This window comes from Zonotrichia albicollis, chromosome 11, assembly GCF_047830755.1.
Source record: "Zonotrichia albicollis isolate bZonAlb1 chromosome 11, bZonAlb1.hap1, whole genome shotgun sequence".
NCBI classification, from domain to species: Eukaryota; Metazoa; Chordata; class Aves; order Passeriformes; family Passerellidae; genus Zonotrichia; species Zonotrichia albicollis.
Window position 1 is genome coordinate 12,443,512 of NC_133829.1, and position 27,214 is coordinate 12,470,725.

At 35.3% G+C, this 27,214-nt stretch overlaps 1 protein-coding gene across 1 annotated transcript in view; it reads right to left on the reverse strand.

Moving 5' to 3' along the window:
- The window catches only part of WDR72 (WD repeat domain 72), a 91,374-nt gene that overhangs the window by 21,435 nt on the left and 42,725 nt on the right, over positions 1-27,214 (reverse strand). Inside the window, exons 15-17 of the mRNA XM_074549372.1 lie at positions 24,677-24,768; positions 23,180-23,262; positions 20,585-20,696 (exon numbers count right to left, since the gene is read on the reverse strand). Coding sequence (XP_074405473.1) covers positions 20,585-20,696; positions 23,180-23,262; positions 24,677-24,768 — 287 coding nt within the window. The remainder of the gene's footprint in view (positions 1-20,584; positions 20,697-23,179; positions 23,263-24,676; positions 24,769-27,214) is intronic.

Consider the following 27,214-nt stretch of genomic DNA (forward strand, 5'->3'; position numbering starts at 1 on the left):
GTCTGCTGCAGATACTTCAAACTGTATTGCTGGAATTCCTCTCTTTTACTGGTTGATTTGTTTCTGTTTCTATTTCCTTTCAACTACCAACTTGTCTGCACATTCAGAGGTGAATCAAGGGTCAGTCATATATATCCTTGTTCATATGGAAGGAGAAAAACAAATTTAGTGTTTCAGGACACAAAACTGCCAGTTGGAGATCACTGAAGGTTGCACTCCAGCTTGTAAGATGAGTGAAGTGGAAATGCCAAAAGGGCTCCTGCACAAAAAAGGTACAAATGTGCAGCAGGACCTTGACTGCAGTTTCAAAAGCACTGTGCAATGGCTGTAGCATAATTAACAGAAAGCACAGCAGTCTTGTAAAATAAATCACAGAATGCTCACTCTCTTCTTCACCTCTGTGTTGACTAGGTGCACTTATATAAAAAGCAATAGAGCTACTCTTGATTTAGCACAATCTGAGTTTGGCCAAGGTGACCGAGATGAAGCAAGCAGTGTAGAAATTCTAATGGATATGTGAAAAGGACAAAAACAGATACTGTAACAGTAGGATGACTTTCCATAAGTATGTTCAGAAGAACAGAAGACAAGTTCACTTATAACTGGCACTCCAGAATCTGCATAATATTTTCCAAAATAACCCAAGTAAAATCTGAGCTTCAAAACAGAGCTTCTTATTCCATTGATTTGAGACTGCACAGCTGTAGCACCACAGCATAACTGCTTTCAATTGTTAATTAAATACAGAACCCACTGAAACTCACAGGCACCCCAGTCTTTGCACATCTTTTATCAGAAATGACAAATGCAGGTGAACCTCTAGCCATAAACTGCTCCCTCAACCCAAAGGTTTTTCCACAGGATAACAGCCTACCTCTGGCAAGAGAGCTCCACACTTTTACACTGCTACAGAATTGCAAGAAGTCTTGCAGCAGTCTGTGAAAAAACACCTACTGCGCATATGGCCTGTTGCACTTCAAGAGGGTGCAAACAGATCCACAGCTGTGTAAGGCATTAGTACCTAGGAGTATTAACTTAGTTAGAGACCCTATTTTTCTTAGAAAATATGGAAGGCTAAAACTAGATTTAAATAAGTGTAACAATGGGAAATGGTAAATTCAGTATTAAAAAATTGGGATTAGCAGTATTTACCATACTGTATTGTTATGAAAAACATTACCTCTATCTACCTGACACTTTTATAGTTGCATACACCTGCTGCCACCTCAGGTTCCATTCCCAGGGAATTACTCATTCAGAGCTACAGGAAAGTGAAAATGTGGTATAGAAGAACAAATTACTTGATTTGTTTCAGCTCATGAAGACAGCAACAGAGTGTAAATGAATAGGCAGGGCTCACTTTCCTTCTTGTCTTATTTTTTATTCTAATAAAGTCACCTCCTAAAAAACTGATTTTTTTTTATTGGTTTCTTTTAGACTACACCCTTTTTTGGATATATAGGTTCTGCATGATATTAAAGGCTGGAATAGGATCCAGGGTTAACTCACATATGGCAGCACATGGCCATGTTTCTAGAAGATGCAGAGGGAACACTGAGAACTCTCCACACAGCTCACCTGTACTAAAAATAGGTTACTTGTTTGGGAGCATAGTGTGTATGTAGAAGCAAACATAAAATTACAGAATACTTGCAAGATACAGACATTACTTATGAACAAGAGAAACGCTGCACTTCAAACACAGGGCAAAATCCTGCATTTCATTAATACCAAATGGCTTTCACTTTCAGTTTAAAACAACCCAACCACAAAAACCCTAAACGTGCCATCAAAACTGCAATGAATACAAGACTGTTTTTAAAGCTAAGGAATCTGTTAAAAGGACTTCTGCACCCTGTTACAACTCTCCCCACAACAATCAGACCTTCATCTTACTATAGTTAGAAGAAAACACTTCATTCCAACCAAATGTTATTCACACCTTGACATCTTACTAGTATACACTTTTTCTCTCCTACAAGAAATATCAAAAGAAGAGGGCTAATAACCTTACTGAATACTAAGGAGTGACAGAGCTGCATTTACAAAGGTGATTGACTACAGGTATTTGAAATGCCAGAAATACAATTTGAGTATCTACACAAATACAGATGTTCAGGGGTTTTTTAATATAACCTTATCACTACTTTTTCATAGCAATTTTCTTCATTTATGTGCATATGATTGCTCATATTTAAGATAGGTACAAATACTATTATTTAAAGAATTTATTTTACAGCAACATTTAAGAAACCATAAATTTATGTCAGTATTACTAGAGGAAATCCATTTCTATGAAAGCTGTATATTTGCAATGCATTGTTGAAGTATATATTGCATTAATACTTCACTGTGCTTCTAAGCGTTAATATAGGTTATTTGTTTATTACTACGTCAAGGTTATTCATCATATGCAGTGTCAGAAAGCACAAGCTGACATCTCATATTGTCTGCTTCAAGGGCAAGACCAATGTGACCTTTGGCTCCTTCTTTTAAAAAGGATGAAATCATTCCAGAGGGATAATGTTGAACTGCACGGCTCCCTTCAAGAATCAATCTGCCATTTATGGTTTCCAATTTTCCATACTGTAGTATGGCTTGTTAAGATCTCATGGCTAATTTTCTCTTCAAAGTTTAGTGTTCTAAAATTCCCCAAATATCTTCCTTACTGCAATGTCACTTATGCTTACTATTTTAATCATCACAGAATTAAAATTTCAGATCATCAGTTCTTTTTAATTTTGCTAGGGCGCTTCTGGATTCTGTCTGGACTAAAATCATGCTGACCAGTGACTTCCTAGATCTAGATCACACCTTGAATCAAAAATATTTTAGATTCAATGTTTTTTTTCTTTCTAGATTCTGTTAAAATCGCCAAGAAAAAGTCTTCATATTTATTGACTTTTCTTGCTTTACCATGCTTCTAAGCTCTCCTATATTCAGCTGACACAGGTGTGCAAGTGATGGTAGAAGATACAGTTACCAGTGAAAACCCACCAGAAATAGAAATAGCTAATAGGTAACTGTGCAAAAATATGGGAGTGATAAAAATGAGAGGTGATCTGTCAACTATGGAGCTCTGCCTTCAGCTGCCTCTGTACCACGCCAGGGGAAAGCAGATGCACAATCAAATCATGAGCTAGATGTGAAGCTACGTGTATTATTTCACAAGGATGACAAGGTGCCTCCAGGATCTTGAAACATATTTGAACAGGCAACTCTTCCAACTTCATCAACCTCAAAGTGAGTACATTTTTTGAGAGAGAGGGATGAGATTAACATGTATGAGTAATTTTATTATCTGTGCGTGATACTGATTTCACTATAAAATTCAACCAAGGAGAATGCAGCATTCTTTGACCTAGCTGATAAAAGGTCAGAAAGCAATTTTGAATAATAAATGAGACCTGCTGACCTCATGACCCAAGTCTGGCAGGGTCAGCAGCAGCCCTCTCACCAGATGCTGATGGCAGATATACAAACGCAGACAGCTCAACTAATGAGCTTCCCGGATAAAGGTTTTAGATCCAGTGACATTTAAGTGCTATGCAGTATATAAAATAAACTTACAAATAATCTGTGCCATAAAAAATTAAAGTGATATTTACAGTGAGGTGCAATATGACATACTTTGTAATCTTCACTACAATGATTATTTTACTGCTTCTCCTAGGTGGCCATTAACCAGAAAATATAATACCTGACTAACACTTCCTCTAAGGTCTTTTCACGCTTATATGGTTCCCATTCAGTGGATGTACTTCGAAAAGACAGACTTTGATAGTACATTTTCTTGGCACCTCATTCAATAAAAGTCAACAAAAATTACTTTTAAGACAAGTTTGAATTTATTTTATTTAAATTCAAACCAACATATTTCTCCCTAGTGAGTAAAGGCAGGCTTAGGGTATTGTAAGACCAAGAACTATTTTCTTCTCATTGCTTCATGAACACTTCCACACAGAAATGAGTTACACAATACATGGTTTTTGGAGAGGGAAGTGTGCTAAAATTCATTCTCTCCCCTACCTTATATTTCACTCTGCAAATGTCTTATTCCATTCCAGAGCTCAGAAACCCTGAGTTTCAACATCACCCTGGGTGCTGGGTCTGAGTTCCATGAGCTATCATCTCATTCCTCAGGTATATAACCACTGCTTGTTTGAATTTGTAGGAATATAACTATATATTTATGTTCTGCATGAACTAGCAGTCTAAAGCCAAATTTCTAAATATAATTTTTGAGAACTGATTTGTAAGAAAAGATAATTGATTAGGTTCTCTTCATCAGCAAATAATTCACCATGAATACAATTAACTACAGCAACCACAAAAATTAGTTCTTCTGTCTTTTTAAAGTCACTATTATTAATTATATGGAAGATGTCTTTTAGCCACTTACTGAAGTCTAGAGACTACATTAAAAATGCTACAGAAAAATTATTGTGCTCTATTCAATTCTGTGTTCCTTTGCATAACTAATTTTAACTTATACAACTGGTGTTTAAAAGCCAGAAAAATTAAAATACTAGCTGGAGATGGAGGAAAAATACTGTCCCATTTCACTGAAGAGGAATCTGAGACACTAGGTTACATGAAGAAATATTTTCTTTTAAACTTCCTAAAGTTTCAGCCTTTCAATTTAATTGCATTCCTGCATGGTCTTGAATTGTGAAAAAGGATAAAGAAAGATTAGCTGATATAATTTTGTCAAACAATATGTATACTTCTACAATATTATTTCCCATTTATCTCCTCTTTCAGCTAACCAGCTTTTAAAATTACATTTATATTGTTAATTTTTCTTGCCTGTATCTAAGGTGTCCTCTATTTAGGCCATAGCTTTTCAGAGTCAGTAAAAAAGAACATGAGCTCTCCAAAAGGCCTCCCAATCAATGTACACAATAAATTTGTAATATCTGCAGCGTTATTTACATTCTTCTTATATCTTCACTGTACATCAGCTCTTCTGAGTGCCACTGCACAACTTTTGACTGAAATGTTACCCCTGACATTTATAGATGGAATTTACCTACCCAGTGGTGACTGGCATACCACTAGGGAGAGAGCATCTGTATCCTTCTGATCCAGGGGGCTGCCAGGAGCCATTCAGATCTTTTTAATCAGTGCTGATTAAGGCAAGTCAGATGACTACCCTGAAATTTATCACCACTTCTAAAGACCTTGTAGCTGCCGGTAGCTTGGGTAGCTCGCGCAAGGGATTGTCTTGGCCACTCGCCTTTCCTCTGCACTTGTGAGGACTTTGCAAGGGGAATTACACACTGTCTCTACATAATCTATCCCAATTTTTCACTGAGTCAAGTGTGTGCTCAGAATACAATTTTGGGACTTCAGTACTTTGTGCAGATACCAATTAAACTCGTTAGTGAACCCAGCTTCCAAATCTTAGTGCATTCATTTAGGGGACCAGTAACAGTAACCAGCTCCTGCACTCTCAGCCTGCATGCAATTGAAATAGAATTTGATTATAAGCATATTAAATTATAAAAGTTGCTCAAAAATCTGCCTGCAGCTTTGCCTCATGTATTTAAATGAGCAGTAGCTTCCACTACCAAGAAAGATTTTCTTACTGCATCTAGTGCATCAGTAAAATGTACTTGATGCTTCGATTTCTGTCTTGCCACTAGACAATTATGTGTATTGTAAGTCTGCTAGATTTCCTTAAAACATTACATTCAATTTGCCTTAAAATGGCTTCTCCATTTCATAACTATAAGAGTACAAGGAATTTTGGAAGTCAAGAGTTGTTCACAGTAGCTTCATACCAATTTTCCCAGAACAAGACACGACAAAGCTGTGCATCAGCAGAACCTTCTGCCTAGCAGAGTAAATCTTTCATTACATAAATCAGCTGGACTTATGTTAATTATTTACTGGTGAAATAGTGCAAAGCAGAACAGTGCAATCTGGAATTAGATTCAGGGTTTGGAGATACATCTCTTAATGAACACCTGAAAATGTAATCAAAGAGAGAGAAGGACTCATGAGATCCATCCAGTGGGATCACCTATGAGCAGAAATTCCATTTAGCTTTGCTCAGCAAGAGAAAACAAATGCAAATTATAGCGTTGATCTCACTGCAGGTTTGCAAGGACATATGTATGGAAAGGAGAATCAGAAAAATTGCTGTACCCAACTGGTACTATAATAACAGGAAACTGTTCTCTTTCAGAAAACCATCCTAGACAGGTAGTACACACTAAAATTGTTAAACAAATCTAGCTGTGTTTTGATGTACCCTTTGCCCCTGCACCATTGTAGTGACAGCTAATGCATGATGGGCTGCTCTTTTCCACTGCCTGTCCTGCTTTTCATGCAATACAACACCACCATCCCATTTCATTTTTTATTCTGCACATTTATGCTGTGACTACATCCACCAAAGGATCCATTTTACCACTGTACTCTAAATGAGGAATGTGTAAATTAGTTCTGTTCACCAAAAATCAACATGCTTTTCAGAGTGTACAATATTTATTCTTTTTAACCTGGAATAGCTTATTCCCAAAAGCAATTAACATGCCTTATGCTCTTTTCTCTCCTCCTCCTAAAATCACTACAAAGAAAACTAGAAATTAGATTTTCATCTTGGTATGTTTTATCCAAATACAGGCCAAAAATCAAAGCCCTGGCTGCCAGAGTTCTAGCAAAATTATGCTTGAGAGGAGTCCCGTTCACTTAGAGCAGCTTCTGCTGTGGCTTTGATTTTCTTTTAAGTAATTACACATGTCACTTTTCCTTGAAAAGATTGTTTTATTTTGATTCTGAATGTGTACTACAGTTTTGCAACCTGAATGAACTAATCAGTTGTGAATTTTCAAAGTAGAACTTGTACATTATCACAGTAATAAACATACTGTAATAATTTTTCTTTTTTTAATTTCAGAGAAAGAGTTTCTCTGCATATAAGTTCCAAGATGTCTAACAACCCAAAATGTAAAGCTTTTACTTGTATTCTGGTTCAGGGACATTAATTACTATGACAGATTTTTATAAACATTTTGTCATAAGTCATCATATTTTCTCAGTTCTTACACTGCGCTCTTCTTTTTTGAATTTCACTTAGGACTGACTCACATACATACTGGTCTTCATACATCTAAAAAAGTATTAGAGATTTATACTTCTTGTTCATACAGATTCCCTTTAATTTTATTTTTTATACTAGGCAGCTTATTCACCGAGTAAAATCTAGTTTTCTAGGAGTCCATTGTATGTAGGGAAGCTTTCAAATTTTACCATGGCCACAGGATAATTGAAAAAAAAAAAGATAATCAGAGCCTCTGGAATGAATAATAATGGGTAAAAAAAATGTTTCTGATGAAAACAATTAGTTACAAGCACTACGAGTTGAAATTCAGTTCAGCGTTAAAGAGACAGTTTAGAAGCACATGGTACATTTATCACAGCTCCACAGACAAGTTATTGAGCTGTCTGTGAAAAACAGAGCCAAACAGGAAAGCTTTCAGCAGAAAGCAGTGGTTGAGGTCCTTGATTGATAGAGTTAGATGATGCAAAGCTGTCTGATGGCCTTTCTGCAAAATAAAGTGAAGGAACTCAAGGTCTTTCATGACGATCTCTGACCACAGATGAACAGCTACTTTATTACAGCACAGATTGAGGTTGCACCTTAGTCCATATTCTGCCACTTTTGGATGCACACGGTTAACTTTACCAACAATCCACTGTGTTTAACATAAGTGTCTGCCATCTTTATACCATTTTAAAAGGGCAGTGGACTGCAGTAGTTAGAAGCTTAACCTCTTTTCTGTTTAACTGTGGTGATTGAAAAAATATAATCAGTTTCATCACAGGGTTCTTATTGCAGTGATAGGGCTGATTGTTCAGGGGGAAGTGCTTCATTTAGAGATAAATCCCTGCTATGTGTAAGAGTCAAAATCTACTCATGCTTCCTCCCTCAGAAAGGAACTAATTTACTTTTTCCAAAATGTAAATCCTATCTTCCTAAAGATTTGGCGGTGATTCCAATCTTCACTGATGTGATGCTACAGGTATCATAGAACACATCTTTGCAAAGCCTGAGAACAATTATAGCACATTTGCTTTCAGCAGAAATTGAATACTTATCTCCATGATTGTGATGTTGAACAAAAAAATTTTTAGATAAAGATACTACACTACCTGACCAATCTAAAGTACTTACAATCACCCAAACAATCCTGACTTGGGGCGCACAGTTCAGACAAGAGCAGTGACTTCTATTCACAGTAGAAATTGAGGATATTTTGTCTGGGGTTCTCACAGCTGCCTGTGATTCACACTGGCTAAGGCTGCACTGCCTGCTTCATTTCGAAGTACAACCTAGAGACAAATACTATGACCCAGTCACTTCTACACTTACCACACTGACACTTCTGATTTTAGAAAAACAAAAAATTCCACAAAGAACTTTTGAGTACAGGGTTTTAACTGTGGGCTATATTCTAGTTAAAGTTTCTATTAGCCTAATTAGCTAATGGGGTCGCTAAAGCAACTTTGCAGAAGTTACTCTCATTCACTCTCTTCAAATGTCCTTTGAAGAAAAATATGTTTCCAGATATTTAAAGTCCTTTCTCCTTAATTATAGGTCTCTTTCTCTCATTGACAAGGCCAAAGTAGAGTCCTGGACTAAACAATTGCTGTAGGCTTCTTCCAAATGAACTATTCCAGTCTAGTGCAATTTATATTTGAAATGCTTCAATTCATCCTGGCATTCATTTGTAACTTTGTTCTAGGTTTACTCTCTCAGCTCTAGTGCTCCACTGTGAGCATCCTCAGAGCAGAACAAGTTACATTAAAGCAGTAAACATCTCTCCCCAGGAAGTGTCTCAGTAAAGAACCAAAGTGTCATTGATGGCAAAAACCTCAGTTCTAACAAGGACAGGTTCATATATTCAGACACTGTCTACAAGAATTATTCAGTTTTCTAACATTTTCTGTCCTGCAGTGATGAGTCTTGCTAATACCAACACATCTACTCCCCATGTCTTTGACATCCTTGGTTTTAAAGTCAGTGTTAATCACTACTCCCCAAACTCTTTTCCTCAGAATAGCTTTTTCTTTCCATTACCTTAGTTTAATATTTACTTTAGAGGCTGCTGCCTAAATTGTCTGGATATGGAATTCAGTGTGTCATCCATCAAAGGACTGACAAGACGAAGTCTGCCCTGAAATTCTGACTTTTGAATTCACAGAACTGCCTAGCTCCTTTTTCATGGTTGAAGTGGTATACAGATACTATGACCTATGTACTCAGCTTTCAACTCAGTTATTTTACCATTTTTACAATACCATACACCAGTAGTAGTTTTAAATTTTAACATTTTAAACACCTCACTTGATGTTATTTGGTTGGATCTATTCTGAGTGCTGAAACAAATGCTGCAAGTCTTACAGGATTTTTATGCAAAATGAGAGAGCATTATCTAAGCTTTTCCTCCTGTATCATATAAAAGACTCCTGAGCACAGTGCCACCTAAAACTTCCTAAAAAGCAAGACGCTCTCAATTTCCTAGGTTTGATACTGGTCCAACAGAGTTGAGGAAAATAAAAACAACACTGAGTGCTGTCAGTAGAGACAGGCACTGGGGAATAAAAAAAATATTTCGGTCTTAAACTTTAAACTGATGTTACGTGTTTCTACCCACAAAACTGTAAACAACTTCTAATGCATTTAAGATGATCTCAGTGTAGTCTTTCTCTCTGATTTACATTAAACACGTTTTGACATACTAGAGGCTGAACTATGAAAAGGATTGCTTTACTACCTGGATTGCGGAAGTTCAATCTTGAAATAAAAAAACCTTTAAAAACAAAACACCATGTCTGATTCATATAAATAAAGGTGTTTTAAAAACATGTATTGACTTTTCCATGTTATTAAGCTTTTTAGATGAATCCAGTTGTTAAATGGTTGTTCTAGTAACTGGCCTGTCATCTGGAAATGTTCTTAGATTGTTTTTTTGACACAATGTCCCTGCAGAAAGTTGGGCAGTGTGACACAGAGAGCACAGGTTTGCCTATCACACTGATTACTTGATGTAATAGTAAGCAAGCTTAAGTGAACTGTGTGTCTTCAATCTTTCCAATCACTTAGGGATGGGCACCAGAGGATACCATCCATCATCCATGGCCTGAAACATATGGTGCATCAGCAATCTTAGGCTGACCTAAATGATAGTAAAAGCTGCTATGCTGTTCACAATAAGGAATTGTTGTCCACTGAATTACAGGATTGTGATTAGATTGCTAACATGGCCAACTTGATGTATAAGTGAAGTGTCCAGGAAAGATATTCCCTAGGATCCTTTGAAGATTAATTTATACCCTTGAAATGTGCACCAATCACAGAATGAAAAAATATGTCAAGGTATTTTTCTTGTGAACAAAAAAAGCACTGCAGTGGTAACAGCTATTAATTTATTTTTGGCAGTTTTAGCTAACAGAATTCAATAAACAAGGTTCTTGAAGGTTTTTGTTTTGTTGCAAGGTTTTTACTGCTGGACTCCTAAAAAGCATGGAGTTCTACAACAATATCTTTTATAAGGGGTCAGCTCCCCTCACATTCTATTCTAAAATCTCATAAAGAATTGTAAGTATTACACAAAGGCAGCAAGAAAAAGACTGAAAATTCTTCATTTTGTATTATTGCATTACTATGTAATGGGCATGTAAATACACTGCAATATTATGTACCTATTTTCAAGCTAAAAAAATACACACTTGACCACTGATCCCAAAATTATCAATTTTGTCTCTCCATAAATTAGATTATGCTTGCCATGTTATTCATTCATCATTTTAGGAAAAAATAACCCACATCACAGAGCCAAGACTTCAACTGCATTATCAACTTTGGTGTGACACAGGGCAGGGGGCAACAAGGAAAGGGGGAGTTATTTTTCTAGAGTAGCTCTATCCCTTAACTCCTCTTTAATTAGTAAAACAGAGATAGTGAAAATCACATTTAAGGAAGCACAGGTAAAGAGTGAAAAAGAACAATATCTTATAACAGATATGAGCTGTATTGGAATGTAACTAAAAACCAACATACATTTGTGCTGACCGTCCAAGACCATTCAAAAACCAACTTAGTCCAGGCTGAAGTACATTACTCCCTTATAAGATACTGAACTTCAAAGAAATTGTTTTGCAAATATGTCTACCATATGCAATTATCATGACAAGACTGGAAAAAATGTTCTTTTCTGTCCCATCTTCCAGTCTATATTTTTTTTTTTTTTGGTGACTTGCTTTGCTTTTCCTGGAACATGTGAGGGAGATGTGCCTGCTGTGCCTGTTAGCTCAGACCTTCTGCTGGTGCATTTACTTTATTTCTAATGTGCTTGTAACCAGTGTAAGCCCTTAACCATGTACAAGTTCTATTTTAAAACATTCCTAACCACGCAACTAAAACATGAAATTTCATTACATAAAAGCACAGGTTTAAAGTCATGGACTTTTTTTTTTTACTAGTCCCCAATATAATCTGCTGACAGAAGTGTAATTCATATAATACACTATATATCACACCTTGACAGAGATAACAATGGTCACTAGTGAAAGGAAGCCCTATTGAACCTTTCAAGAGGACATACTAATTAAATAATAAATTTCTTCCTGGGCATTGAGAGTGGCCTTTATCTGCTAAAAATATCTGAGACACACCTATTAGAACAATTTGCGTAAAACACCAAAATGCTACTTTTCACTTAAAACACAAGCTAGGACCAGTGACTGCTTAACTTACATTAAAAAAAAAAAGATTGTATTTTCAGTCAAGATAAAGACTTATGTTCATTGCCAGCATTAAACTTGACAGTTTGGTGAGATGCAAAACCCTGACAGCACTTAATGTCCAAAAGAAACAGAGTAATTTTTAGCATTACCATATTATTAGTACATTAAATTGAGCTTACATGCTTTAATTATGTCAGATAGGTTTTGCTTCTCTTTTTTACACTTCTGAAGAGAAAAAGAAAGGAAAAAAGAAATCCAAAACCTATTCAGATAAATGAGTGGTAGAGAGGAAAGAATACACAGACAAGGTACTAATTATTCTACAGGAAATACTTCCTGGATTCAGGTTCCTACTTCACCCTCTTCACTAGGCTATCTGAGCATCTCCTAGTAGTGCAGCAGGTGATGTGACTAACATCCATCATAGGAGAACAATAGTGGCACCTGGTCTTTAGGGAATTAGTGATACATATCTTCAATGTGATATAAGTTGGATTTTTCCAAGAGTAGGGAAAAAAATTCTTCAGCTGAAATTTCCTCAGATACACCAGAAAGCTTTCTGTATTCTTTAATTCTTACTTCATTTGAATAGTCATCTTTACCAGCAATGCAATTGAAGAACTAAAACATGATGCTGAAGTAAGATAGGATACTTGGTGGACATAACTTTGGTCCTTAAAATAAAGCATACAGGGAAATGTTAAATATGAACCCGCCATGAGAGAATGAGAGAATACTGAACAACTTAAGATTCAAAATCTGGAAGTCATTGTGTGCTGATTGGTTCCACGCACCATGCAAATATGAATTACTATTTCTCTTAATGATGCTCATTTGCTTTGAAACAACACTGAGTTTACTTTTATATAACAAAGAGAAACAGATTCTATTTACGAGACAGGAAATACAAAGAGATGCATTAAACCTTCTAAAAATGTGTACAGGTGCAGAAGCGCACCTAGAGATGAACACATGGTCCATCCTGAAATTTAACAGCTCTGTTGAGAGATTCTAGTGGTGATGGATATATGTACCTCCAACTGGTTCAATATTTTCTTGATAAAGAATACTTTTCTTGGTAGGAAAGTAAGGCTTGTTTTGAGCTATTTCCATTTTTTGTTTGCCGAGACAGGTGCCTTGATCTCATTATTAGAGACAAGCACTGTGCAGTTGTGTCAATTTGCTGCATACTAGCTGGGAATCTCTACTTCCATACTAATAATGACTTGTATAAATAAAGTAGTTTTACCTTTCAGCATGTTTTTCACAAAACATGTATGAAAAATTTCCATCTTACTGAAAACTATTGGGAGCAGCTTGAAGTAATTTCTCTTTCTGCAAGTTTTTTTTAAACAAACAAAACTATTAAAACATTTAACTTGTCTTACTGGCAGATATTAGTAATTCTGTTGGTTCAATATTTGCATGATCAATTTTATAATTTCATCCCAAATAAGGTAGGTGAGTCTGTTAATCTGGAATTCAAGGACAGAAACATTTCAAATATATGTAGTTATAGACCAAGTTCAGGAAGTCATTCTGTATCTCCTAAAAGTTTAAAAAATATAAGATGCAAAATTCAAAGGTACCTTGCTTCATGCATCATTAAAAAGAATCCCTTAAATAAATTGTATTCCAATTACATGACAGAAAACTAACTAAAGCATGACAAAAATTGTTCACTGCACACTGCAGATTGTTCTGCCTTCACTACTGCCCAGTAGAAGCCATAGGTAACTGCAGTCAAAATGTCTCAGAAAGATTTTATTCCCCATGATAAGGAAAATTCAGACAACAGAGCCTGAAGAAAATATTGCCAAACTCTTGCAAACATTTTTCAAGCATGCCAGCAATATAATCATATATTGTTGAGAAGAGAACTTCTGCCTGGGGGTCATCCCTTTATCCATGCTCTTCTGAACCACTCCTCTCTCAGCAAGGCATCCAACTCTACAATCTTTCTAGGGTAGAACCTATTTAAGTCTTTCCTGCCCTATGTTTTCCCATAGTATCCTACATAAATATCGAACAGCAAAGAAATTAATAAAAATAGTATCAGGAGATTACAAAACATCAATACAGCACAGAAAAACTCTAGATGATGTCTTATAAATATGAACAAGGTATTCTAATACTGTGTTACCTATGGCTGTTAGCACAGAGCTCAGTTTCAGTTTTAATTATGGACTATACACAGTTCTACTTTTTCTCCCACCTCAGCCTGCCTCTCATATTAGGCCCATCTAGAAAATCTCCAGCTTTGCAAGAACTATTTGCACAAAAAATTCTAGGGGAAGTGCTAGAATTTAAGTAATCTACTTTTGCTATTTTATTCACAAGATTTTACAGAGGCTGAGTGAGCAAAAAAGCACAGAGAAATAGGGAAACATCACTAAGGCCATCATTCTGTCCTCTTTATTGTCTACACTCCTTAACAGTGTGGACAATAAAGAGGACAGAGTCTGAGCAGTTAGAGATTATTACCAAATTAAAACAGCAGGACAAACTTCAAAATATAACCAAACCAAGGTGAAAACATCCAGGTTTTGCTCTTTCTACCTTTGTGAATAAAATTAACTCTGTGCTATACAGACACAAATGGATTAAAAATGAGAGTATGACACACAAGAAATGAAAACATTACTTTGTAATTTATACACTTATTTCTTATGCTATGTTCCGATGTCTTCCAGTTGTAAGGGTTTATTTGACCCATGGCTCTGTGACAAGAAATCCAAGACTCTAACAAGGATTTCAGGTTATATACTCTTAGCAAGTCTGAACACTGTGTTCAACTAAGAACAATGATATAGGCAAGGAGACATTCAGACTAAGGAAACAAGATGTGACAAGGAGTGGCTCCTCAAAAAAAAAACCCAAACCAAAAAAACCCCAAACCCAACAAAAGAAGAAAAACCAAAACCAACCAGTATAAGACAGTCTTAGAGGAGACTAAGTAACAAGGAGTATTTGCAGTTCTTTCACACGTTATATTGAAGCCCCAAGTCAGAACTGTGAAATCTAAGATGAGCATTGCACTTTTCCTCACCAAATGAATTTCTAAATAAACAGAAGAGACTAAAAATGAACCAATGATAATTTTATATGTCTGTATTAACAGCTCCTCCCCTCCCAAAGTATTTATCTTTAAAGATTTAAATAGAGCATTAGAAATTCTTTGCATTCAGTAAACACTGAAAAAGCACATAGAAATCAAAACTGACTAAAGTTTATTCCGCATTTGAATTTAGAATATATGTGATCCTTATGCCTCCTTGACCAGTGAATCCTATCTATCCTAATGTTTTGTAGAAGTCTGAGATGGCGCCTTTTGAATTTGATTTTGTGTAAAAACACACACCAAATCTGATTTCTTCTACATTAAGGAGTCCTCTGGTAAAATATATGATGCATGGAATGAAATAAGCTGTAGTTCTAGACTGAGTCTTTAAGCTTACTTCCTTTAGTACTTGACCACTAATATTAAAGACTACTGGATCAAACTACAGTTTTAATTGGATATACAGGACATGATACAGTGGTATAGTTAAACTGCAAGTTAGATGCTAAAATATGGCATTGATTTGTATTCTTTTACTGGAAATATTTGTAATATGAAACTAGGACACAATATACTCATTTTTAATGCATATTCCGTACAGAGGAAAGCTACTGCTGTCACCAGGTTATGCCCAAAGTACATTCTTCAAATAAATGTTAGATTAATTGGTTTGCTGTTTCTCAGTCTAAAATGAGATTACAGATTAATCTAACTCACATTAATAATGATGAAATGTTGATTATACAATTCCTACACTGCTTATTGCTAATGCACACACACAAAACTGGCCTGCACATAATTTTTCAAAATAGCCTGATGTCTAATAATTTAATGAATTGTTACATATAGGAACTTGCCCAAAAGCACAAAAAACAAGTTCCACCTAAAACCTTTGTTTTATTGGATGAAATGTTTGTGCTAGTAAGAAGACCAGATTGGATAAAGAAATTTCATTTTGGAGATAATTTACTGATTCCTCAGGTTCTGTTGGAGTTTTCTGCACATTTAGTATCTCACCAGAACACAAGCAATATAAATTATATAAAAGTGTTTATAGTTGAACCGTGTCAATGCATTTATCCCCCAAAAAGTTGCTTCCCCAGCAGCCAGGCAACAGAAGTTTTCATTGAAAGCTTGTATAACTTTTGCTGGCATCAGTGATCCAAATGGGTTAATGCTCCAAGTCAGGATTACCTTTTGGGTCTTTGATTGTTCACATACAGAGTCAGAATGCATATGTGCACTAATATGAAAAGGAAGTAGGTTATAACAAGATGACAATGCGAAAGAATATATCAGAGACAGAGCAACCCTCCTCTTTGGCTGCACTTCCTTGACAAAACCTTCAGACAGCAAGCAGGCAAGGAGTTTCATCTGCTATGTAAAAAGACAGACACAGAATTATTTCCTAAGAGCTGACATAAAAAAGTCATCTGCAACTGGACAGGTTTCTGAACGGCTGACGATGGAAGTGTTTAAAGCCCTGTGCCGCAGGTCACTATTCCTCTCTAGCAAGCAGGAGCTGTTATATCCCGCCCTGCATTGATTTACCATTACTGAACGGATTCCTCATTTTAACAAAACATATCGTTAGATTCTAGGTAAGTCTTTGACAATTCTTCACACTGGCCTATGGAATTCAATTGGCACCATTAATTTCACTATGGTATTTATCAGCAGAAGCTTTTTTCCTGCATGAACCAATTTATTTAATTGAATAGTTTAAAGGGCTCCAAAACCACATACAAAAGATGAGGTTATAGCTAACAGCTTTCAAATATACTTAAAAGCTTGAATCATTAGCAGTTGCTTAAACTATGAATTTTTAAGTGCAAGCCAGAATTTATTTCAAACTAGTCTCAGTGTTGTGATTTTTTCACATTTCATTTTTTCACAAATACAGCAGGCAGTTAAAATATTATGCTATATTTAGGAATAAAGCTTATGCTTTGCTGTCCTTCCACTTTTCCAGTTTTTGGCACTCCTGGAATATCACATGCATAATTTCCTCAATTTATTAACTGAGTATTAAGTTCCTAAACACATTTATTCCCCACAATTTTTTTTTTAAATGGTAAATAAATCCAGTTCCTCAAATTTGACAAAAAACTGAGGCACACAGTTCCAAAAGAAATGGAATGCTGTAATGCTGTTCCAGATAAGAAATTTTTGGCTCCCTATGTATTAGAAGAAACAGGCATCAGAGGATGGCACATGGGAAACTGCTTCAGTGCAGTAGCTATTGGGAAATTGCAGTACTACACACAAAATGCACCTTAACTGTGCAAATATTTTGATATTTCCACAAAAAAAGGAAAAAAATCTGTAGATGACTCATTGCTGAATGCCCTGAGGATAAGCAATGAGTTACCACTGAGAAAGATAGAGGTTCAGATCTACTCCAGGAGGGAATATTCAATTTCTTTGTGTCCAATCAGTGGGCTAGGGAATGACAACAGTGGTATTATCCCCACACTTCCTCTGATCAAAGAAGTTCTGCACGTGACTTGGTATGGATTAGGTATGTATGTCATAAGATCAAACACTGCAAATGAAAAATGAATGCCAGCATAGTTCCCCTTAGCTTTATGCTATGTGGATATAAAAGTGGATAAATAAATTTTCAAGACCTGAAAATCACTGCCTGTGATTCACATGAGAGTAGAAAACAACCATACTGACAACCCGTTAAATGGTACTATTAACCTGAGATTATTGCTGTGTAGAAAAAGGCACAAAGGGATAAAGTCCAATATACTTTTTCAGAATTATGATGAATGTCAAAAAAATTAGGGAAAACCTAAGCTTCTTTGAAGAACTGAAGAAAACCTTGCAGAAATCAATAGTAAGATTGCTATCAATATGTTTGGAACAGGTCCAAAATTATTATCTCTGACATTAACATGAAGAAATTGCAGCTGTTTGCATTTATAATTCCTTTTAGCAACAATGGAAGAATGTACTAGGACAGAATAGAGTTTACCCTTTCTCTGACATGCTTTACATGCACAGTTTGGGTTTTTTAAATTCCTTATGCTGGTTTCTGGAGAAATATGAGTTTGGTGACTTGGGTTTTTTCTTTTGTTGTGGTTTTTGCTTGTTTGGAGTTTTTAATTCAAATAAGCAATTCTGTCTGTACGGACCCACAGAAAGATATGGCGTTTTAAATTATTCATCAAGTGAAACTTGTCTACATTTAATCACCCTTAACCATGAAGTAAGGATGCAGGAGCTTCAAAGGAATAAGTACCTTTCTAAAAAAAAAAAAAAAAAAAAAAAGCCCCAATTATATAATATATTATGAACTTTAAAGATTAAAACTGAATGGCAAATTCTAAAAATCTGTATTAAAAAAAAAAACAAACAACCTTCTATTCACTTCCGTGGAAATTTGTTGAGTTAAATAAGATTAAACATCTCTAGATCTAACTTCTTAATTCCAAGTAAAGAAAAATGCAATGCAATACAATGCAATGATGATGGCAGCCAAGACTCAGATTCTTTTACTTTGGATCAGAGGGCACAGAGCCAGTCTTGAACTACAACTTAAAAACCCAAAACAATATTTAATCTTTACCTTGATATTGCACAAGATGCCAACTACTGTACAGCCCATAAACACAGAATATTTAATAAATTATGACATATCTATTCCACTGGTCATGGACTTACTCCTGCATGGGTTTTTAATAATTTCTGCATTTCATTTCAAGACACAAATAGTTATACTTTTTCATATATTAGGAACCATAAAATGATTTGTTCAATTCCCTATAAGCTCATCAAGTTTTACAATACATATGACAAAACCCTACAAGCCTAAACAAGAATACTTCTGCTATTACATATTGTGATAAATAATGGAACAAACATAAGTGGAAATGAGAACAAAAAGAAGTCTAATATAATATTAAATATAGTGCAAAATCTCTTTTGCAGTCATTCTGTATGTTTTCTGCCTCTTTCAGACTACACTAAATTCTGAATATGTAAAAACATCCACTCTTCTTTGCAGCATGTATTTACATAGTTCAGATCATGAAGCATGAAAAATTCATAGCTGGTACAAATGTTTATGCCTGTTATTCTCCTATCAAATCAACTTTCTAGATGTTTTTTGAATAACCACAAATAATTAGGTTAAGAACAAAATTACAGTAAAAACCATCTGTTACTAGACATACAAAAAAATCCCCCTTTCAGAGAGTGGAAGTAACTCCGCTGAATTCATAACTTGTTTGAGACTTAATTAGAATTAAACATCAATTGACTACTAAAATCATACCAGCACTTTTTATGTAACAGAAATGTTTTTTTCATCTAGTACAGAAAGTTTTGAAATAAACCCAAAGATCTAAACACATTTGGAGTTTGAAGACACCTGTGTTTTGAACTTTCAATTAGTTCAATTTTAACTGTAAATCTCTGTCAAAATACTTGATTGAAATATGCCCTGAAAATTCAGGAAATTAGGTCCATACATGAGCTTTACAGCTGGGGCTGCTTTAGTTACAATGCAGGTTGAGCCAAACCACATAAACAAAATGATTTGAAACAATATTAAATGTAAGCAAAGTATAAACTCATATATGACAATCACTGAAAGTGTTTTTCATTTCAAAGTTATAGAGACACCTCTTTGTACTGTGGCCTGAAGCAAGTATCACTGATCATTTTTAGTATGCTGGAACAAGGATATTGGTAACAAATCTTCATGACAGACACATACACTCAATGAGATAATAAATTAGTTTCCCAAGTGAAGGCTCACTAATAAGATTGGATCTAAAATTTAGGTCACTTAATTTTAAGACTCAGCTAATGGGCTAAAAAAAAAAGTATAACTTCATAACATAAATTCAGGTTCAATCTTTTTTATCATAAACATTAGCACCATTGTAAAGTTGCAAAGAGTAAGCTTCTTGTAAAATGAAATGATCTAATTGTAAAATGCATTTGATATCTCCTTGCATGGAGGTTATTTCTAAAAGAAAAATAAAATATTCTGTATTACATTATGAAGTTATAAAATTTGAGCAATTAATTTTTAGTGCTGTGTAAGGTCTGATGTCACTGGAAAGATAAATTTGTAAAACTTCTTTCCAATATGATTTATTGATTCTATTTCAAATACAGTGCTTATTTTATTTGCAAACACCAGACCTATTATACAATCAAAGAAACTTTACCTTTTCTTCTTTAGTATTCAGAGGTGATGAGAGAGTGTGAAAGTCCTTAAACTCCTTGACAATCATATGAGAAAACTCCTAGCCTGATAAACTCAGAAATAGGCCATTTGGCTTGTCTCACACAGAAATAAAGTATTGTGAGTTCTACTCCCAGCTTGCTCTGCCTTCTAGAGGAAGTTCTTTTAAAATTATATACCAACAAATTTTCCACTTACAAAGAAAAGAAAATTTTCTGAGAGGGATGTTTTACAAGGTTCTATAGTGATAGAACAAGGGGGAGTATTTAAAGTGAAAGAGGATAGATTTAGCTTAAACATAAGGAGGAAATTCTTTATTGTAAATCTGTGAGGCACTGAAGCAGGTTGCCTGAAATTGTGGATGGCCTATCCTTGGGAGTGTTCAAAGTCAGACTGAACAAAGCCTTAAGCATCCTGGTCAAGTGGAAGGTGGCCCTGCCCATGTCAGGCAGTTGGAACTAGATGATTTCTAAGGTCCTTTCAAATCCAAACCACTCTATTATTTTTAATGTACTGCAAATCCCTCTCCTCAGTCTTTGAGAGTGTCCAAAACTTACCATTTCCATTCTCTACTATGGCCAATGGCTGTCTGCAAATTGCTGTCTTTCTCAAGGGATTAAGAGTCCTCTGAACTTCTGCCAGCAGCACTGCTTGCATTGCTTCAACAATCTGTCATAAATGCAAATTATGATTGGATGATATCAGTACCTCAATTATTTATCAAAGTATTTGACAATTTTAACCAACTTGCACAAACTCTTGAGATTGTCCTGGTGAATGTCATTAGAAAAATAAGTCTTTCAGACAGTGATAATCATGTGTGTCTACATTGACACTGAGGAAAAAAAAGGTTAACTAGATGGCAATAAAATAAGTTGTAAGTTGTCAGTCAGGACTGCTTCCCAATATCTATGAAATCTAAGGTTTCAACTTAAATATGAATTTAAATGGAACACAAAAACTTTAAGTTTAATATATGTTATTATAAACATTTTAAGTTTATACACTATTTATAATATAAAAAAGCTATTAAAATTATTTGAGTTTCACATGGCTAAAAGTTGATATGCAGGATCCTTCAAACTGCCTGGAAGAGAGATTGTTTCAACTCACTAATCAAGTACTTGCCCTCAAAAATATCAATAACTACCCTTGTAAATTCAAATCATTAAGTGGAACAAAGGCTGTGGGTGTCCTTTGTGACAAAATCCTTTATTGTAGACAAATATACCAGAGTCAGGTCCACAAATGTAAAAGTTCACTGCAAGTGAACCCAGCCCTATGTGATTCAATATAGCACAAACCTTCATCTTGTTATAATAGAACTTTATTTTACAGGGGACACCAAAGGCAGTTTCCAGTTCCTCACATCTATACAGCCCTGAGCTTTGGGGATTGCAGATCCTGACTTTGCAGCAGACTCTTACAATATATCTATAATAATTAAGAAAGAGAAAGAAACACGGACACATTTTCATTGTCCTGGGGAATTTTACACAACAAAAACAATTCTTACAGAGGTACACAAAAGAGATCTACAAAGAACCTGTCACTAATCTGGATCAGATGCTCTTTACTTGTATCACTGCTGTGCATGACAGGCAGCATCTTAAATCAAAAAACTGTAACAAATGGCACAACACGATCTTATTGTAGAGGCACCTGTAGATGTCTCAGCATGTTACTTGATTGTGTCTGTCTTTTGTCAAATGCCATCTGCATTTCCACATGGCTTGGTGTGGTTTCATGTTTAGTTATGTCTTCTCATGGAATCTTACTCCAAAATTTATATACCTCCTAAGAGCGTGATATTTGCAGTATTTGCAGTACTTGACAATTTCAGTGTCTTACATTTAAAGTCTTTTCAGGTGAAAAACTGTGGAGCAGCTTATTCCATACCTTATCTTTCAGCACACTAACCTCCTGTGCTAGATAAGACCAGTATCATTGTATATGCTGGTCATCTGCTAAATGCACTCAAAAATATAAATACATAGATCGCACAATAATCAGTTATGCTACAAACACAACTTCATAAACATATTAACTACTTTCTGAAGACTTCCAGTGACTGATCAGGTCAGCAAGAGATTTTATGCATTCCACATGACAATTGCAATTATTCAGGTTTGAAAAGGAAAGGAAAAAACTCTTATTGTAAGAGAAAGGGGAGAGAAAAAGAATTCAGAAGTAATATCGAAGATGTGCAGGCAGCAGGAATATAATAAACAACTGATAAGCTCAAGATGAAATGCTGGAATCAACTGAATGTGAATATTTGCAGGAACTATTTTTGTCTAACAGAACAGGGGACTATTACTGGAGCACCCCTGCAAAACTCAGCTCTGGAAAATATTCTTTGCATTTGAAGTAGCAGAGAGTTGCTTTCAATTTCAAAAGTAATATCATAAACTAGATTTGTAGCAGGTATTTCCCCTTTCTGGAATAAAATCTATTGTTATCAGAGTATAACATCTTGAGTTTTGTATCCCTGAATATTAACTCACTCAAACAACAACACAACTTTATTTAAATGCATATTTCTAAAATGAAAAATGCTCTCTAGATTTCACTCCTTAGATTGCTTCACTGCTGCCTGTCAACTCTCAAAAAGTTATTTATCTCTCAAGAGTTCAGATTCTTCACTAATAATAGGGATGAGCATCATCTGACCTGAAGAACTCATAATTACATGACTTGCAAGTTGTTCTTAAAGACTGTTGTAATAATTAAAGACTCAGGATTTTTGCTCTTCACTAAAGCATTTTCAGTCCCTTTTATAATAACACATTAACAAAGGACACTGTTCTTATTCTGGCCTTTTGTTCTCCTGGAGCCAAAAACAGCATTTTTGATCTAAGTTACATGTGGTTGTTAGGGAAAAAACTCATTCCTTAAATAAATGCTATTAATAGGAGCACTTAGATGAAAGATTAGCAGAAGAGTTACTTTGTCACATCTAAACATTTACTTTAAGGCACACTTCATACTGTAATACCAATCTGCTTTCCACAGACCTGAATGGCATGACTTATGTAATCGTTTCCCCATAAATTATAACTATTAGGTCACATTACTGATTCCAAATACTAAATTACAGCAAATGGCACTTAAGGATAACATTGCTACAACTGACACAGGCTATTTCCTACCTTTACAGATTGGTCGTTCCAACAACAAATGAGTTTCAGCAGTGAAATGCTCCCCAAGTCTGGGGAATGATATCTACTTTTACCTGAAAAACACAGATAGCTTATGAACTGACAATATATAGAGAAGCACACAAACAGAAAAATATTTTAACATCTTTAAATTTTCAGGAACATACCTGAAAATATCTGAAAAAATGTGATTTCTTACAACACACTCTCATCCAAGGTAATAAACACAGTGTTCAGATAATCTATTGCTTTAACATTTATTCTCATTCCAAATTTAATTTGGTTTTGGGTGGGTGTTTTTTTGTTTGTTTTGTTTTTTTGGTTTTTTTTTTTTTTTTTTTTTAAGAACTGATATCCCATGGAGTATTCTTTCACCATAACCTTCTAAATATATTAAGAATGCTTTATGTTTTGGACTACTTACCTATGCATTCCCTATTCTGCTGTCCAGTCTGTCCTTGATGCTAAAGAACAAGTTGTTCCTAGAATCTCTGTTATCTGCAGGTCTCAGATCAGATTTTAATTTGTAAATCTGATCAACTGTATAAACTAGGAGATATGGCATATAAATTAGATTACCTTAGAATTTTTACGTCACTCAGTAAATCTATTTTTATGTTCCTGAACATTTTAGTCACCATTTCCATATGTTTCCCCTACTTATTTTCTCTTGTCATTTGATTTTATGTTCCATCTCTTTTTTCCAATATATATTTCTGCTATCATTGTAAGTTCTACAGTTGAGGTGCATATAAGGCTCAGAGAACAAAAGGTAACTAATTTTTGATTAAGGTATTAAGGTTTACCCACACAGCACAGCATCAAGATGTGTTGTAAAAGAAATTTTCAGTCTAGACATAGCTTATTCTGTAAGAGGAACACTATATTTTCCAGGTAATATGTGCTGAAAAATCTCCATATTCTGTTTAAGTTTTTATTTAAATGTTCTTTGGTTAGTTACATACTGCAAACAAACCAAGGCTGGCTTGCAAAGCCAAGATTGACGAGCGATGGCCTGTGGGACATTAACAGGAACAGATTACTTTATTCTGCCCTGAGCCAGAAGTCTAAAGGCATTATTGAACAGTCAGGATGGCTCTTGTATTACTAAGGCAACAGTTTGCTTGGAGGGCTGTATATATTATTGGGTGGGCACGTAATGGTGATGAGGGAGATGGGGGAAGGGGGTGAGGGCAGTGCTTGTCTTATTACATTGTTCTTTTTCTGATTGCTGGAAAGTGTCTTTAGAAACTCAACTAAACGTCTTGTCATACCAGGAAAAAATCATTGATTCCAGTTAACACTTTGTTTACACATTTTTCATGATATTCACAAAAGAAACAGTAATTCAGTTTCTCTGTTTGCAGATTGGACAGCATACAGAGCAGCATTTTTTATCATTATTGAAATTCAACTCTATATTTTATCAACAAAAAGCATGCAAAACCAGAACACTTAAAAGTTAATACTGCCAATTCACATACTTACTGCTTGGTAATTCTGCATAAAAATTGGGGCATGAAAGTGTTATGGCTTCTAAATTTCGCCACTTGTCATGTACAGATTCTGGTTTCTGCGGACTTAAAGAATATGAAACTATTAAACAAAACCAGAACACACATACAAGAAATCCTATGTACTAAGGAAGCGTTGGGGTTTTATTACAGTAGGTACTCTGATATCAATTATTATCAACCCCAATTAAGTTTCTCCTTAGAAGTCACTCACATTCTTCTCTCTACAACTTGGTATTGAAACATTCACAAATATGCAACACTGAAAAGTCCCATCCAAATTCAGGATTTGAGCCAAATGTGAAGCTTTATTTTGCAATAAAGAAACAAATTCATATGTAAAGAACTGAATTAAAATACCATTTTCACAAAAGAATTTGTATGGCTTTTTTCCTAATACATAGGACAAAAGTTCAAGGGAAACTAAAAGCCTTTTTTTATAGGTTTCCCTTTTTTCCACAGTGGTAAATAATTTAGAGTATCATTACAATACTTGGGATTTCAGTGGATGGCTACAATTTAGGAGACTAGCACATACATATGCTTGCACTTTCTGAGTCACTAACTCAGCAACCTAACCCTTGAAAATAAAGGAAACGGATGGTGGAGAAAGGGAGTAAAAAACCACTCAAAATCCTTGCACAATTTAGAACTTTCTTTCAAATAAATCACTATAGTAACCCACATAAACTACATTTATGTGTAATTTTAAAAATAATACATTTGCCTTTCAAATTCACTACAGTGAACAGTGAGTTGTAACATTTCAAAAGACTTTACAATACCAAACCACTCTGAAAGCTTTCAGCTTGAGAGCTGTAAGTTCGAGACACAAATGTTAAAAAGCAGGAGAAAAATTTGTTGAAGATCTTTTCTTCCCAGCTTCTTCCTGTCTCTGTCCCACTTTTATGATCTGACACATTTTGCTGCAGGTTTCTTTATTTTCACAGGCTGTGTCAAGTTGCAAAAACCAACAGACAGACAAACACCATGCAAGCTGTGAGAGCTGTCCTACTAACTGCTTCTGCAAATACTGTAGTGAATTAGAATTCAGTATGTAGGCTTCTTTTCCCTTGAGCCAACTGTAGTTTTGGATAAAGCAACTGTCCAAAGAGATTTGGCTGCATACTGTACTTTTTGAAGGGCAACTCACCAAAATAACATTTGTTAAAGATGGTAGGGTTTATATCTTCATGTATTCTAGAGAAAACTTTAAAAGTATATAGCATTGTTCTGGGGTGAAAATCAAAAAAAAAACAAACAAAAAAAGGGGATTTTTTTTTTTTCCTTACAGCAACTTTAATACTTATAATTTTACAGGATATATGTCCCAAAGCCAGGATGTCCATGTCTGGCAAAAATGCTTGATTTTGTTATGCTAATTAATTTCAATTACACAATGTCCTTCCAAAAGAGTGCTTTCTAAAAGGCAAGCATAAAGTACTTTTTTGCGTGGAAAGGAATTCATGTTCAAGCTGGAATCCCCAAACAAGTATTAATGTAGGTGTTTGTATTGAACACGGACCAATAGGCAACACGATTAGCAGCAAAAGTAAATGAGAAATGTGCTTTTGTCCTGCAGGATGGTGCACATGTCTTGAGAGAGGCTGAGTGCCTGGAGCTTTGTGGGAGATGTAGATATTTGCTGCAAGATCAATATTTTCTGTCCCCCCTTCTTGCCTTGGGGCCATAGCATCACCGACACTGAAGTTAATTGTCCCTAAAAAACTAAATACAGACCAACACTATGTTTGCCAAATAACAAAAAATTCATGGACAATATCCATTGCCTGATTAGCATGCTCTATTTGGCTTGGTGAAATAACGTTGAGCATGTTATTTTTCCTTTAATGCTGAAAAAGCATTTAGTCAATAAATTTGCTTTGAGTAACATAAATGCTATTTGAGATGGTTTTCACAACATAAGGCCTGATGAGGCATTCATTCCCAGGAGCTGCCATCATTACTGGGGGCATTGTACTTCAGATAGTATAACTAGGGCAGACTATTCTTCTCTCTTATGTTTTATTTATCTGTGAAGTCAAGGGTTCCATGGCAAAGGAAGTACATTGCTTATAAGGAGTGGAAGTTTAAACAGCACAAATGTGCCTAATGCACACCTCGCTATGTGCCTAAAGAGACCTCATTATTCTACTTAGTTTGAACTGTAAGGAAAAGAGTGATCTCTGAAAAAACTGGGTGTGAAGCCAGATAATTCAAGTTCTTGCTCTTATGAAAAAAAAATCTTGCATCAGTTCTCATCTGTTAAACAGAAAAGTGTAAAAATTTCATCCTGATCCCCTTTTCTTCAAAGAACATCTGTCAAAGAGCTCTAGAGAAAGAACACAAGCTCCATTAAAGAAGTACATACTTAAGAAAAGTTTGTTTCATTTTTCATCACTACAAAGGAAGAGAAGACTCAGACTATTCTTAGCTGTAAGGGACCCAGAAGGACCACCAAGCCCACCTCTTAAGTGAATGGCCTATAGAGAGATTGGACCCACAAGCTCAG